This window comes from Lemur catta, chromosome 3 (genome assembly GCF_020740605.2).
Source record: "Lemur catta isolate mLemCat1 chromosome 3, mLemCat1.pri, whole genome shotgun sequence".
Lineage (NCBI taxonomy): Eukaryota > Metazoa > Chordata > Mammalia > Primates > Lemuridae > Lemur > Lemur catta.
The window spans coordinates 41358158-41374908 of NC_059130.1; the positions used below are offsets into that span (position 1 = coordinate 41358158).

General features: G+C 35.2%; 1 protein-coding gene across 3 annotated transcripts in view; it reads left to right on the forward strand.

Annotated features, from left to right (window-relative positions):
• RC3H1 (ring finger and CCCH-type domains 1) overlaps positions 1-16751 on the forward strand; it is a 76109-nt gene that overhangs the window by 48222 nt on the left and 11136 nt on the right. For all 3 annotated transcript variants that reach the window (XM_045547323.1, XM_045547325.1, XM_045547324.1), the window contains 8 exons: positions 1045-1326; positions 1678-1892; positions 4541-4911; positions 5542-5709; positions 12540-12692; positions 14920-15133; positions 15598-15688; positions 15829-15961. In XM_045547323.1, coding sequence (XP_045403279.1) covers positions 1045-1326; positions 1678-1892; positions 4541-4911; positions 5542-5709; positions 12540-12692; positions 14920-15133; positions 15598-15688; positions 15829-15961 — 1627 coding nt within the window. The remainder of the gene's footprint in view (positions 1-1044; positions 1327-1677; positions 1893-4540; positions 4912-5541; positions 5710-12539; positions 12693-14919; positions 15134-15597; positions 15689-15828; positions 15962-16751) is intronic.

A 16751-nucleotide genomic window follows, 5' to 3' on the forward strand; every position in this document is an offset into this window, starting at 1 on the left:
ATAATTATCCATTACAACATTGTTTTAATAGCACAAAAGTAGAATAAAATAACCTAAAATGAACTGACATAAAGGAATATCCAAGATTATTAGGTGAGGCAAAAAATTACTAAGCAGTAATATATGACCCTATTTCTGTAAATAACAATCTTATATGTATATGAATATTAAGCTAATATGTAGAGGGAAAAATGTGTGTGATGATATACCAAACTCTTAACAATGGTTACCTCTGAAGGATAGTCTTCCTCCTGCCCCCAGAAATTTGTCAAATATGGGACTTGGAAAAATAGCATTGCTCTTATGGAGGTTTATTTCTGAAATTGTTGTTAAAAATGCACTAGCAGTTGTAAATGGATTTGCTTTTATTGTTGAGGAACAAGGATCCTGGAGTCTGATGGCTTAAATTTTTTTCCTTTGGTTAGATTTTAGAATCTATGTGCCTTTTACGCTGCAGCATCTGTTTAAATTTAGGTTGTGATTATGTATTATTTCCATTAACTTTTAAAATAATTTGTTGTGTATAGGTACACATAACATCAACAGCTCTGAAGCAGTTATGATAAAAGCCACTATTTTTAACTGTTTAAATTTTTTAATTGAATTAATGATAATTTTTTTTCATAGTGCACAGTGGCTTTGTTTTTGTTTTATTCTTGATTTTTAACATAGGTCTCACTATACCCAGGGCATTTGAGGGAAAGCTGAAGTAAAATATTTCAGAAACTGTCTTCTAAAGATTTTTCTACTAGCTCCTCTAGTAAGTTTTAGAAATAGAAATTTCAACAAAGGTATATTATAGTAAAAATATTGATAGCATAATTTATAATGTTACAACTATTACACATTTTTATGAGGAATTTTGTACTTACACGGTTTGTCTTGCTGCTTGAGATTTTATAGAAAATACACACAGTGAGTTCTCAAGTTGATAGAGCTAATGTTTTGAGAGAGAGATTTTCTAGAAAATAATGGTCTTACATTTTAGTTCTTGGTTTTGCTTTCATGTTTGGTTTTTGATGTGTGTCTTTGCTTTCTCTATAGATTTCGCAAGATGAACAAGCGCCTGGTTCCCAGAAGACCCCTGAGTGCCTCTTTGGGTCAACTTAATGAGGTGGGCCTGCCTTCAACAGCTATCCTTCCAGACGAAGGTGCAGTGGATCTGCCTAGCAGAAAACCTCCTGCTCTGCCAAATGGAATTGTATCAGCAGGGAATACAGTAACACAGCTTATTCCACGAGGAACGGACCCCAGCTATGATTCAAATCTGAAACCAGGAAAGATAGATCATCTAAGCAGCAGTGCTCCTGGATCCCCTCCTGACCTGTATGTCATTTTTCCTAACTCTTACTTAAAACTTCTTCTCTGTAAACATAAAGTAGAAGGAAAAAGGAATAATTAATGTTTTGGTTTTTAAAAAGCAAAAACAAACTGATTTCTTTTGGCCCTGATTTTGTTGTTTTTTACTTTTATTTCCCATACTAGTAATTTTTAAAAAACAGCATGCATAAAATAAGATAAAAATTTGCAAATTTTATAGATGGGATGTCTATTAGAATAAACCAGTTTCCCAAACTGTGGCAATCTTTTTTACTTGTTACAATTTATGTATTTCTAACATACATTAGAAGTATTTTAGATACCTTAAACTTGATGTGCATAATCTTACTCCCTTAGGCTAGAATCTGTCCCTAAGAGTATTTCTGCCTTACCTGTGAATCCACATCCTGTACCTACAAGGGGGCCCACAGATCTGCCTGCCATGCCTGTCACCAAACCACTTCAGATGGTCCCACGAGGTTCTCAGTTATATCCAGCACAGCAGGCAGATGTTTATTATCAGGATCCTCGAGGAGCTGCTCCACCATTCGAACCAGCACCTTATCAGCAGGGTAATGATCTTTCATTTATGTTGCTCATAAAACTTATGACAAGCTATTTAGGTAAGAGCAATCATTTACACAGTGGCCTCTTTAAGATAGGCAAATGCATTTTTTAATACTTTGGAAAAACAGATTTTTGTGGTCAGCTGAATAGTATGAAATAAATGAATTAATGCAATAAATATCAAACTGCCTTATCTACTAAAAGTAGTTGTATAATATGTTCATATATTTATGGAAATAACAAGTCACCCAAGTAGAAAATGGAAATTTACTGAGTAAGGTACTATATATATTCTCACCAAAATTTTCTTCAAACATGAAAAAGAATTAATATTCTAAAAAGAATTAATATTCTAGTGTTTGTAAACTAAACACAGTATATTTTTCTTCTTTTTAATTATAAATATTATTTTCTGGGCCCATAACATATGTGAAAAAATGCAGCATATATACCTTTAGAGATTTTAAAGTATAGAATCAATAATGATAAAGAATAGAAAACTATACATATGTATGCGTAATGTATGCATGTATGTGGTATGTATGAATGTATTTGTTAAAAATTGATCAGTTGTGGTGTTTAATATCGGCTCGGTAGAAATTGGCTGAAAGATTCAAAGGAGATCATTGAGAACCTGAAGACTCAAAAAGACTTCATAGAAGAAATGCCCCAAATTAGAGGTATTAGAAATAGAAAGATTTATGAATGGATTGCAAAGATGAGAGAGTCTAGAGTCAAGAAGAAGCTAGGAGGCTGTTAATGCAGGTGTGAGTATTGAGGCTTGAATTAACGTGGTGGGAAAGGAGAAGAGATTTAGGAAATAGACAGATTTGAAAAATTAGCTAGATTTGATGATAATGCCAGGTATGGAGAATGAAGGAAAGGAGATAGACTAAGATTTCACTTACACAATTCATATGTAAAATAAACACTGAATGATTTTAAAACTGAAATGTTGGATCTCTCTGTCAGAGGCAATATAGTGCTGTTATTTTTAAAATGAGAGTAGATTAAAGGGTCTCCATTCCCTCTTCCCAAGGCTTTCATTTAATTTTGAATCAGAAATGTTGTCTTCTCTACATTCAAAACAATAGTTTTTAATTGATATGGCATTACTAATACATGCAGAATATGATAAAACTGGATTTATATCTTCCTTTTGACTATCTATTACAGAAAAAAATCCAACTATTATTGAAGTGGCCAATATGTGACTTTAAATATACTATTTATCAATCAGTTCAATTGTAGATAACAGAAATTATAGCTATATTAAGCAGAAAGAAGCTAAGTGCAAGAGTTAGGTGCCTACAATATTGGTGGAAGTACTAGAGAAGCAAATAATGCTGCAGAACCAAGACAACCTGTTAAAATGAAAACACAATAGAAAACTTCTGTCCTGGCTGGGCGAGGTGGCTCACATCTATAATCATAGCACTCTGGGAGGCCGAGGCAGGTGTATTGTTTGAGCTCAGGAGTTCGAGACCAGCCTGAGCAAGAGCGAGACCTCTGTCTCTACTAAAAAATAGAAGGAAATTAGCTGGACAACTAAAAATATATAGAAAAAATTGGCCAGGCATGGTGGCTCATGCCTGTAGTTCCAGCTACTTGGGAGGCTGAGGTAGGAGGATCGCTTGAGCCCAGGAGTTTGAGGTTGCTGTGTGCTAGGCTAATGCCACGGCACTCTAGCCTGGGCAACAGAGTGAGACTCTGTCTCAAAAAAAAAAAAGAAAAGAAAAGAAAAAAACTTCTGTCCTAACTGCTGGTTCCAGAATCACATCACTTGAGGCAAAAGTATGGAAATTGAGAAGGTATTGCTACAACTGTTGTCTCAAGAACTCTAGAGGCGGCCGGGCGCGGTGGCTCACGCCTGTAATCCTAGCCCTGTGGGAGGCCGAGGCGGGTGGATTGCTCGAGGTCAGGAGTTCGAGACCAGCCTGAGCAAGACCCCGTCTCTACTGAAAATAGAAATAAATTATCTGGCCAACTAAAAATATATATAGAAAAAATTAGCCGGGCATGGTGGCGCATGCCTGTAGTCCCAGCTACTCGGGAGGCTGAGGCAGTAGGATCGCTTAAGCCCAGGAGTTTGAGGTTGCTGTGAGCTAGGCTGATGCCACGGCACTCACTCTATCCTGGGCAACAAAGTGAGACTCTGTCTCAAAAAAAAAAAAAAAAGAACTCTAGAGGCAAGCAGTAGCTTTAGATCTGCACCAGCAAAGTGACCTTGTGTGTGCTACATTTGTTTTCAGTTTCACATTTAAAAGTCATTTAAGTGATTGATTTGTGGAACCTGAACTTCAAGGATGTCTATGCAATGTAGTTTTTTGTTTGCCAATGTCTGCATTGCCTTAAGACACACCAGAAAAGGATCAAATAGTGAGAGCCAGTCTATTGTAGATTATAAGTAGATTAGTTTTTTCAGTGACCTTTTTTTCATGCAACACTATTTTGAAGACATCAATGATTTTTAAGGATAAGTTTTGTTTGTTATTTTTCAAAAAGCTAACCTGATTATGTAAGTAGAGGGAAAACTTCTAAAGAAATAAGTGGATCATTAATACTTTACTGTTTCGGTATTTTAAAAGGAAAAGTCGTATAGAGAAATAGATTGGCTCATTGTTGCTTTTGGCTCCTCTTTTGTATTGTACAGGTATGTACTATACTCCACCACCACAATGTGTGTCCCGCTTTGTCCGACCACCGCCATCTGCTCCTGAACCTGGTCCTCCCTACCTGGATCATTATCCACCCTACCTCCAAGATCGTGTAGTAAACTCTCAGTATGGCACACAGCCACAGCAGTACCCACCTATGTACCCACCTCACTATGATGGCCGTCGAGTATACCCTGCTCAGTCTTATACGAGAGAAGAGATATTCCGAGAAAGCCCTATACCCATTGAGATTCCACCTGCAGCAGTACCATCCTATGTACCAGAATCCAGAGAAAGATTCCAAACGATGGAGGGTTACTATCCAGTGGCTCCTCATCCAACTCAGATCAGACCTTCGTACCTCAGAGTATGCTGTGGTTTTTTTTTTTTTTCTTATGACATAGACTTAATTTGATTATTGCTTGCAGTCATTCCTTACTTTTTTTGCCACGATAGTAACCCTATGATCAGTTCTTTTTTTTTAGGAGAATGCTGCTTCTTTCTTTCTAATCTTTTCATAATTTGGGTAGATTTTTTGTTTGTTTTTTTGTTTTGTTTTGTTTGGAGTCACGATCTTGCTGTGTTGTCCAGGCTGGGTTCAAGCAATCCTCCCATATCAGCCTCTTGAATAGCTTGGATTACAGGTGCATGCCACTGTGCCTGGCTTGGTTATTATTTTTAAAAATTATTAATGGGGGAAAAATTTCCACCTCCCCCCTGCTAACCATTCTTAGCTTATGAACTTTAGATGCTTTTGTTAATAATTCTAGATCTACTTGGAAATTATGGCGAAGTAAAAGAAACCTAAATTTAGCTCTTTGGGAGATCCTGAGAGTTTTGTGGGGGTTTTGTTAGTTTTGCTTTGTTCTGTTAAAGTCTTGGTATTTCTAAGTGTTAAGATGGATATACAAACTACTTCTTATTTAAAATATATGCTAAATGAATTAATATGTTCTGAAATTCTTTTTTCCATTTTAACTAATCTTTCCATTTTTAGGAGCCTCCTTATAGCCGGCTTCCTCCTCCTCCCCAGCCCCATCCTAGTCTAGATGAACTACATCGCCGGCGAAAGGAAATAATGGCTCAACTAGAGGAAAGAAAGGTTATCTCTCCACCTCCTTTTGCACCTTCACCAACATTGCCTCCTACTTTCCATCAAGAGGAAGTAAGTACATCAATTTTAGTCTCATTTATCAATTTTTCCTTTATCATTTTGTGTATGTGTATGTGTCCTATTTGAGTAATCTTTGGCTATTCCTAAGGTTATGAAGATATTTTTCTATGTTTTCTTCTAAGAGGCTTAGTATTTTATTTCACATTAAGATCTACAATCCATCTAGAATTGATTTTTGTATATAATGTGTTGGAAGTGAAAATCTGTTTTTTGTTTTTTTTTTTCCATAAGGATATCTCATTGATCAAGCACCATTTAATGAAATGAGTTTCCTTTCCCCAGTGCCCTGCAGTAGCCTTTGGCATAAGGTGACCATATGTGTTTCTGGACTCTATTCTGTTCCATTGATCCTTGCACCAATACCACATTTTCTTAGTGTAGTTTTATCATAAGTCTTCATATGTGGTGGTATGTTTTCCAGTATTGTTCTTTAAAAATCAGCATACTGATATCCACAAAAACATCTTCTGCAATTTTGATTAGGATTATGTTGAATCTCTGGATCTGTACTGTCCAATATGGTAGTCAGTAGCCACTTGTGGCTATTGAATGCATAAAATGTGGCTAGTTCAAATTCAGATGTGCTATAATCATAAGATACACACTGGATCTCACAAGAATGGAAAAACAAACACCACATGTACTCATTATTAAATTTGAACTAAATGATCGACACTCATATGTACATATGGTAGTAAAATTGAATGGAAATCAAGTACGTGGGAGTGGAGAGGAGGGATGGGTAAATTCATACTTAATGAGTGCAGTGTACACTATCTGGGTGATGGGACACACAACTTTGACTCAAACTGTACAAAAGTAATTCATGTAACCAAAATGTTTGTACCCCCGTAATATTCTGAAATAAAAAATAATGAAAAGTTAAAAAATAAAAAGAGTAAGATAATACACACGGTCTGAAGATTTAGTACCAAAAAAGTAAAATATTTCATTGATTTTTTAATATCTTCGATATGTCAAGTTAAATAAAATGTATTATTGGCTGGGCGCAGTGGCTTATGCCTGTAACCTTACCGCTCTGAGAGGCTGAAGTGGGAGGATCGCTTGAGGTCAGGAGTTTGAGACCAGTCTGAGCAAGAGTGAGACCCTGTCTCTACTAAAAATAGAAAAAATTAGCCAGGTGTGGTGGCATGCACCTATAGTCCCAGCTACACAGGAGGCTGAGTCAGGAGGATCCCTTGAGCCCAGGAGTTTGAGGTTGCTGTGAGCTAGGCTGACACCACAGCACCCTAGCCTGGGCAACAGAACAAGACTCTGTCTCACAAAGTAAAAAAAAAAAAAAAAAAATTATTAAAATTAGTTTTACCTGTTTCCTTTTTTTAAATGTGGCTACTAGAAATTTTAAATTTATGTATGTGAGTCATGTATTTGTATTGGACAGTCTTGCTTTAGATCCATATGGTAAGAAATGACATCTTTCTAATAAGTTTCTATGAACATGATTTACCCCTGTATTTACTTGGATCTTTTTCATACTTAATACTTTAGCATCTTGCTCATTGTAAATTAAATTTATTCCTAGGTAGCTGATGTTCTTTGAAACTATTTTAAATAAAATTCTTTTTGAAATTTCATTTTCTGTTACTAATATAGAGAAATAGATTTCTGTGTATCGACCCTTCTATTCAGCAGGCTTGCTAAATTTCCTCATTAATTCTAATATTTGTTAGTGGATTTTTCTGGATTTTCTGTGCACACAATCATGTCCTCTGTATAATAACTTTTTTCCCCTTTTCATTTTTTTCTCATCTTGTTGCACTTCAGTATAATGCTGAATAAAAGTGGTGATATCAGATATTCTTGACTCATTTCTGATCTTTGAGTAGGTGGAGCTCTTATTAATTCCGCCATTATGATGTTTGCTGTAAGTTTTTTGGTAGATAATCTTTATCAGATTAATGAAACTTCCCTCTATTCCTGGTTTTGAAATTTTTTTGAATAAGTGAGACATGTTAAATACTTATTTAGCTCAATAATGAGGAAACCAACAGGATAGTAAAGTTGCTTTAAAGAAAAGGAAAGACAGGTGATAGGTTGTGAAAGTCAGAACAAAAACAAGGACAATGAAATAGGTTGCTTCAAAAAAGAGAACTGGTTGATGGTACCACAGGGCAATAAACCATAAATTGGAGAGTCATCTTCTTTGTATTTCTATAAGACAGTGCTAATAGTTATGAATGACTGTTGTCTTACTGTCTTTTTAATGTCTGTGTGTTCTATAATGATGCTAATTTTTCCATTTCTGATATTAGTAATTTTTTTTCTTTGTCTTGCTAGGAATTTATCAGTCTTTTTTTTTTTTTGATTATCAGTTTTACTTGTCTTTTTGAAAAGCCAACTTTTTGCTTCTTTGATCTTAGTTTGTTTTGTTGATTGTAGGTACTGCCTCAGCTTATAATGTGTATATGTTTTTACAAGGAGTCAAATAAGTTTTCTTAGCAGGATTGCAGTTATTATGTAAGGAACATACCTTGTTCTGGTCCTTGCCATTTGAGTAAAATACAAAAAGAATAAAACATTAAAAAAAGAAAGGAACATATCTTGTATCCTTTATGTATAGAATTATGATTCTAAACATTGCTAACTGACAAATTATTAATCAATAAAAATTGAAAACTGAATTGCATCACACATTGCAAACAGTAAGCTGTTGGGTATATGCAGGTGATCTACTAAATAGAAGCTATTCACAGTATCTAGCTTTCCCATCTAAATACTTTGGATGAATTTTTCACAATAATGTAAGTTATTAATAAAGTCATAACATCTTCTGTTAATGTAGTTTTACTTATAAAGTATAAACAACTGGTATTGTTTCAAAAGTTGTATATTAGAGACATCTGAGAACTTTGTTATGCCATACTGTTTTATAAAGAAATATGGAAAGAAATATGACATTTTGAAAAGTGAGCTGATTTGCAAATCAAACATACTTAACTATTTAAGGTTCAGCTGTGTCCTTCATTGTGTGATCTTTTTTAAGTTACTTAGCCTCCGTGAACTCTGAGGCTAGGTTTCTTCATTTGTAAAGCATAATAGAGCCTACCTCATAGTGGTGTGGTAAAGATTAAATGAGACATAGGCATCTAGCACATAGTAGTTATTCAGTAAATAATAACTATTCATACTATTATTTTTATTTCTAATAAAAATTATAATATTGTCTGGCTATTAAGGAACTTTATCTAGAATCATTTTAGTTACTGATATTCAAAGCTATGTATTTAAACCTCAGTTCTGATTACAAACAACCTACATACAGTTGTACCAAATTCATACATTATAGAAATACATAGTATAGAAAAAAATTTTTTCAAAATCTCATTTTCTATAACCATTGTCAGTTTATTACATATTTCAGCTTTTTTTGTGCTTGAGCTATTAATAACATATTTTTAGTTGACACATAATTGTACATATTTATGGTATCCAGAGTGATATTTCATACATGTATACAATGTATAATGATTTAATCAGGGTAATTAGCATGTCTGTTACCTCAAACATTTTTGTTTGTGTTGGGAACATTCAGAATTGTTCTAGCTTTTAGAAAATATACAGCAAATTATTGACTATATTCACCCTATATAGTGCTGTAGAACACTAGAACTTATTCCTCCTATCTAGCTATAATTTTTGTCTGTTAACCAAGCTCCCCCTGTCGTACCCCTCCCCTAATTTCTTTTTTATTAAATGTTTTGTTGTGTTTTTTTTTTTTTAATTTTTTGGAGACAGAGTCTCACTCTGTTGCCCAGACTAGAGTGCCATGGCGTCAGCCTAGCTCACAGCAACCTCAAACTCCTGGGCTCAAGCGATCCTCCTGCCTCAGCCTCCTGAGTAGCTAGGACTACAGGCATGCGCCACCATGCCTGGTTAATTTTTTCTATATATTTTTAGTTGTCTGGCTAATTTCTTTCTATTTTTTTTGTAGTAGAGACAGGGTCTCGCTCTTGCTCAGGCTGGTTTTGAACTCCTGACCTCGAGCGATCCATCTGCCTCGGCCTCCCAGAGTGCTAGGATTATAGGTGTGAGCCACCACGCCAGCCCCCCTCCCCTAATTTCCTTCCCAAACTGTAATAACCACAGTTCTACTCAACTTCTATGAGTCCAACTTTTTTTAGCTCCCACATGTGAGTGAGAACATGTGGTGTTGATCTTTCTGTACCTGACTCATTTCACTAACATAATGTCCTCCAGGCTTATCCATATTGCTACAAGTGGTAGGATTCCGTTATTTTTTTATGACTGAATAATATTCCGTGGTGTATATGTACCACATTTTCTTTATCCATTCATCTCTTGATGGACATTTAGAATGATTCCATATCTTGGGTATTGTGAATAGTGCTGCAGTAAACATGGGGGTGCAGATATCACTTCAGTATACTGATTTACTTTCCTTTGGATAAATACCCGCTAGTGGGATTGCTGGATCTCTCTCTCTGTCTCTTTTTTTTTTTTTTTAAGAGACTGTCTCATTCTGTCACCCAGGCTGGAGTGCAGTGGTACGTTCCTAGCTCACTGCAACCTCCAATTCCTGGACTCAAGAGATCTTCCCGCCTCAGTCTCGCAAGTAGCTGGGACTACAGGTAAATGCAACCACTCCCAGCTAATTTTTAAATTTTTTAAATTTTTTGTAGAGATGGGGTCTCATGGTGTTGCCCAGGCTGGTCGCTAACTCCTGAGCTCAAGCAATGTGATGCTCCTGCCTTGGCCTCCCGAAGTGCTGGGGTTCCTGTTATGAGCCACCATGCCTGGCCTCATCATTATTTTTTAACAGGATCATTTAGTGTAATACATCTTAAGGTTTTGTGTTTGTGTTTTGCATTTTTTTGTTTTTACTTAACCAGTTATCCTGGATGTCTTTTTCATGTCAGTATATAAATTTACCTCATACTTTTTTAATAGCTATATAATATATTACAGTCAGGGATAAAAAAAGGGGCACTCTTTTAGTAGGTCATGTGTTTTAAAAGCTAGCTGTTCTACCTAAAGTTTTAAGTAGAGGAGAAATAAAAATGGAAGTAAAATATTTAAATAGTGGTTGTACAAAGAAAAGGGAAGAAGTTATGAACAATAGAAACAGGAGTGTGGTTGAAAATGAGTGATATTGGTGAGCAGCAGACCCTTTGTCAATACAGAAGGCCAATAACGATACCCAAAAAAGGGATCATTTTAGTATGGGGGAGGCATAGAGCCAGTTAAATATACCAGTAGCCCCTAGGCATCAGTATGTGTGTGTGTGTGTGTGTGTGTGTGTGTGTGTGTATATATGTATATATATATATATATATATATAGTGTGATAAGCAACATTAAGTTGTTTAATGTGAAAGCAACATTAAGATTTAGTTCTATCACTGCCCTATACCATTAGAGCCTTGGTCATGTCACCCATGTTGTCTATTATGAACTTGAGGAGTTTATGAGATAGTGTACCTGAAAGCACTTTGAAAATGTAAAACGTTACATAAATGTGAATGTTACAGTTTTAGTAAAAATACTTAAAATAGCCTTAAAATGGCTATTCTGTTAATAGATAATTGGAGAATTTATCTTAAGAAAATAAAATTAGGCATCTTATTATTTTTCACCCCATTGAATTAAAATAACGACCAGAATTTATTCAAGATATGAATTATTGTCGTTAAAGAGATTTCAGTAAAAAGATCATTGAAAATTGTTTTTAGGCCAGGAATGGTGGCTCATAACTATAATCCCAGCACTTTGGGAGGCTGAGGTGGGAGGATCACTTGAGGCCAGGAATTTGAGACCAGCCTGGGAAACATAGCAAGACCCCATGTCTACAAAAAATTTAAAAATTAGGCAAGCATGGTGGGGCATGCCTATAGTCCTAGCTACTTCAGGAGGCTGAAGTGGGAGGATTGCTTAAGCCCAGGAGTTCAAGGTTACAGAGAGCCATCATCCCACTACTGCACTTCAGCCTGAGCAACAGAGCAAGTCACCAGATCTTAAAAAAAGAAAAGAAGAAGGCCGGGCGCGGTGGCTCACGCCTGTAATCCTAGCACTCTGGGAGGCCGAGGTGGGTGGATCGCTCGAGGTCAGGAGTTTGAGACCAGCCTGAGCAACAGCGAGACCCTGTCTCTACTAAAAATAGAAAGAAATTATCTGGCCAACTAAAATATATATAGAAAAAATTAGCCAGGCATGGTGGCGCATGTCTGTAGTCCCAGCTACTCGGGAGGCTGAGGCAGTAGGATCGCTTAAGCCCAGGAGTTTGAGGTTGCTGTGAGCTAGGCTGATGCCACGGCACTCACTCTAGCCTGGGCAACAAAGCGAGACTCTGTCTCAAAAAAAAAAAAAAAGAAAAAAAGAAAAAGAAATTTTTTTTTAATGTTCTTGTTTACCTGTATCTTACTGATAGAAACATGGAAGAGAGTCTAGCAAAACTGTGGCTTGGTACATATTTCATTAAATTTTGACTTCATCTACTGAAGAAAAGGATGAACAAAACTCTAAAATCCTAGCTTTTCCACTAAGACTGTTAAAAAAGAAAAGAAAAGAAAAGAAAAGAAAAGAAAATCCTAACTTGATTCTTTGAAAGTTAATTGAGATACTTCTTTTTGACCTTTTGCTAACAAAGTATGAAGGCTAAATGTCATTCTTCACTCATTTTATATTTTTCAGTCCATAAAAATCTTCTGTCGTGACACTTAAAAGTCAAATAACTATCATTATGTTGCTTTAGCATGGTGTTCTAAGAGATTCCCTGCTTTCTGTCTTGTTATGTTACTCATAGACCTATTTTGTTTCCTTTTTTTTTTTCCTCATCTGTAACAGTTTTTGGATGAAGACTTGAAGATAGCTGGCAAGTACAAAGGAAATGATTATAGCCAGTACTCTCCCTGGTCATGTGACACCATCGGCTCCTACATTGGAACCAAAGATGCAAAACCAAAAGATGTTGTGGCAGCAGGGAATGTGGAAATGATGGTATGTGTGATAGCTAAGCAATAATTAATATAAATCAAGATAAACCAAATAAATTTTCACCCATAACAATTTAGGCACAAATAATTGATCTTTGCTTAAGAGTTTCAGACCATATTCTATACTCTGCAATTGAATTATATTTAAACTATATAGTTTTTTGTTTTGTTCAGTATAAATAAAAATCTTTTAATACTTATCTAGACAAAGAACATTTATTACTTTTCTGTGCAGGTAGCAATTTCCTAATAATTGTTTAGGACCCAAATTATTTTATGTAATTAATCAAGATCTTGGATTTCTTCATCAAATAAGTTAAAATTCTTTTTCACAACTCTGAAGTTTAAACAATAAGGTTGAATCTAGTGAATAAGAGTAGTAGTTGAGTCAGAATTATAGCTGCTTAGCTTCAAGTAAACTATGAAATGCTATAGTTTATTATACTTGGGTTATTTTGTTTTTCAATAAAAGATAATGTAACACCAATGTATCTAATAACCAAGCTTAAAATATATCAGTATTTTACCTTAATTCCTTTTTTTTTTTTTTTTTTTTTTTTGAGACAGAGTCTCAGTTTGTTGCCCGGGCTAGAGTGAGTGCTGTGGCGTCAGCCCAGCTCACAGCAACCTTAAACTCCTGGGCTTAAGCGATCCTACTGCCTCAGCCTCCTGAGTAGCTGGGACTACAGGCATGTGCCACCATGCCTGGCTAATTTTTTCTATATATATTTTTAGTTGTCCAGATGATTTTTTTTATTTCTATTTTTAGTAGAGATGGGGTCTCGCTTGGGCTGGTCTCAAACTCCTGACCTGGAGCAATCCACCCGCCTCGGCCTCCCAGAGGGCTAGGATTACAGGCGTGAGCCACCACTCCCGGCCCTTTTTTATTTTTTAAAGAAATAAAACTTTCTAGAAATGGTTAAATCCCACTATATATACCTCTCTAATCTCATTTTTCTTTCTCTTTCCTTCCCTGTAAGTATCCTTTATCCTGAATTTAGTAGTTAGCGTTTTCATGGATAATTTTATATTAGAATGTTATTTTGTATATTTATAGACTTTATATAAATATATACTTCAACTTGCATTTTCACTCAGCATTGTTTTCGATATGTGTCCATATTTATACCTATGGTTCAGGTTCATTCATTTTAACTGCTTTTCTTACATATTGTGTGATAACTGACATACAATAAGTATGTTTTTATAAATACATATATAATCTACAAAAAATTACTTGTTTTCATGTTGATGGACATTTAGGCTATTTTTGATCTTTCATTATTATGTATAGTGCCCAGTGAACATTTTTGTGTATGTCTCCTTGTGCACACACATGAAAGTTACGCCTAGAAATGGTATTGCTAGGTTCAAAGGTATGCCTTGATTATTACTCTTAACCTATTTGCCCTTATTAACTCTGGGTTTAAAGGTATGCCTTGACTATTATTCTTACCTATTTTCTCTTAACAACTCTAAAAAAGGTTTCCTAGGTTATTATATAGGTTTTCATAGATAAATAACTTGTCCAACTGTTGAATACCAGTATTTGGTAATAGGAAAGAAGACTTGGATGCTGATACCACCATAAATGAGTGAAGTGATATCTGTACCATAAATATGATTAGATGCCGGCCAAAAAAAAAAAAGAGAGAGGGTTATAGAAGAGGAAAAGGTAAAATAAGCCTTTACTTTTGGCTTGATGTGAGGTAACTTCATTTTTAGGTCATAGTAAGCATCTTGCTGGAATGAGATGAGTTAGAAGTTACATAAGTATTAGCAAGATAAAACTCATTTCCTTAAGTCAGTAGAGAATAAAAAAAATTGCAATCCAATCTAGAAGTAATTGAAAAATCTCTCCAAATAGGTAAGAAAAGTCTAACCTAGTGCTTCTCAAACATTAACATGCACACAAATTACCTAGGGGTCTCTCTCTATATTTATATAACATTTTATTTATATATACATGACATTATATATAATACATAGAGCAATAAATATATATTTTGTATATATGCAATGAGTCATGATATAAAATTTATTTCTTACTGTGGTGAGTGGTCAAGTGTTTCAAAAACAGTGTTTTATATAACAGCCAAAGGCAATTAATGATTTTAGTCTTACCAATAAAAACATTATATTCTTGCTTAACCTTATTACAAAGCTAGAAGAGATTATGTTAGAGATCTGAGTGTGGGGTGGATTTCTCATTTTAAATGCTTTTTTATCAGAATGTGGAAAGTAAAGGCATGAGAGACCAGAGATTGGATCTTCAGAGAAGAGCAGCAGAAACCAGTGATGATGACCTCATCCCATTTGGAGACCGACCAACAGTATCTCGGTTTGGTGCCATCTCTCGAACTTCCAAAACAATATATCAGGGTGCTGGCCCAATTCAGGCTATGGCACCTCAGGGAGCTCCCACAAAATCTGTTAACATTTCGGGTAAGAATCTCAGAGGTAAGCTGATATAGAGGGTTCTTATTCATAACTCCCAGAATTACCCTACTCCCCATTTACTGTCAGTGCTTTTAATAATCTTCCAAGGGAGCAATTTTCAAACTTTCCCTGGAATTATCACTTTAAGAAAGGTAATTCTAGGTGTATAAACTAAAATTAAATGTCTGTATATAAAGATTGCCCAGGTTCCTCTTTTTTTCCCAAATAGCTTGATTGCTGTTATTAAAAATTCTTATTATAAAAAAATTCAAACAGAAGAAAGAAGTACAAAGACTGAAGGTTCGGTGGAAAAGAAATGACAAATATCAGCACACTATTACCATTTTGGTAGATAATAATCTTTCAGACAGCTCTGCACATAATATGCCTATGCCTTTTATTATGAGTACCTTCAAATAAGAATCAAACCTGTGAATTACATCATACCACAGTAAATCATTCTCTTACAGATTATAGTCCATATGGAACCCACGGTGGCTGGGGAGGTTCTCCATATTCACCTCATCAAAGCATACCTTCTCAGGGACACTTTAGTGAGAGGTATGAGTCATTCTTTTCACTTGTGGAACATGTAAAAACCTTTAAGATGATTCAAATTTTCTTATTTTGTTTTTCTGGTCGGTAATATTTTGACAAAATAAAACTTTAAAATTTACTCCATGCTTTGTTTCTCACCAAAGGGAGAGAATATCCATGTCTGAAGTGGCCAGTCATGGAAAACCCCTTCCATCTGCTGAGCGAGAACAGCTACGACTGGAATTGCAGCAGCTGAACCACCAGATTAGTCAGCAGACCCAGCTACGTGGACTAGAGGTACCAGCCTATAGATACTTTTTAATTCCCATTTTTGAAGGGTTCTCAGAGACTTTAAACAGAGGAACTTTTGAGATACTGTGAACACAAAACTTTAAGGTCTGTTTCTTAGGAGTTAGTATAGGTGTCCATTCTTCAAAGAATGGACAGTTCTGGGACAATAGGAAACTTAGAATTTCTCCTACCTGAGAACAGAAAACAGATTATATAAAGTTTCCCAATAAGAGCTTACATTCCCATATGGCACATTTAAGTTTAAGGTCAACAAATGCTTTTAGCTCTAGGATTTTTTAAAAATTTCTTTTATTTCCTTTAATCTTTAGCTTTTATGAATCTTTGAAAAGTAGAAGCTTTGAACTTTGACTTAAAAAAAAGTCCCTGTGTAATAAGCATCATAGTAAGACCTTTCATTGTCCCTGATAGGTAGGTTAGGCAGGTGATATTGTTCACCTCTTTTGATTGATGGATGTAAGTTTTAGAAAACATAATTAAAGAACTTTTAAAATCCCTTAGCTGTCACATAGGAAGACCAGGTTTTGTTTATATCGTTCTTTACGTTGGAACATATTTTTCGAATATGGAAAACTAAAGACATTTAGTGGTAAATACATTGCTCTTTTCTGGAGGAAGAAATGGTACTGTTAGAACATTAATCTTTATCTTCCTACCATAATCTTAAAGTAAAGCATTGCTTTGGGGAAAAAATTCATAACTAATTTTATCTTAGACTTTCTTATTAGAAAGAACAATAGGAGATTGTTTTTGGCACACATATGACTTGTGCTCCTAT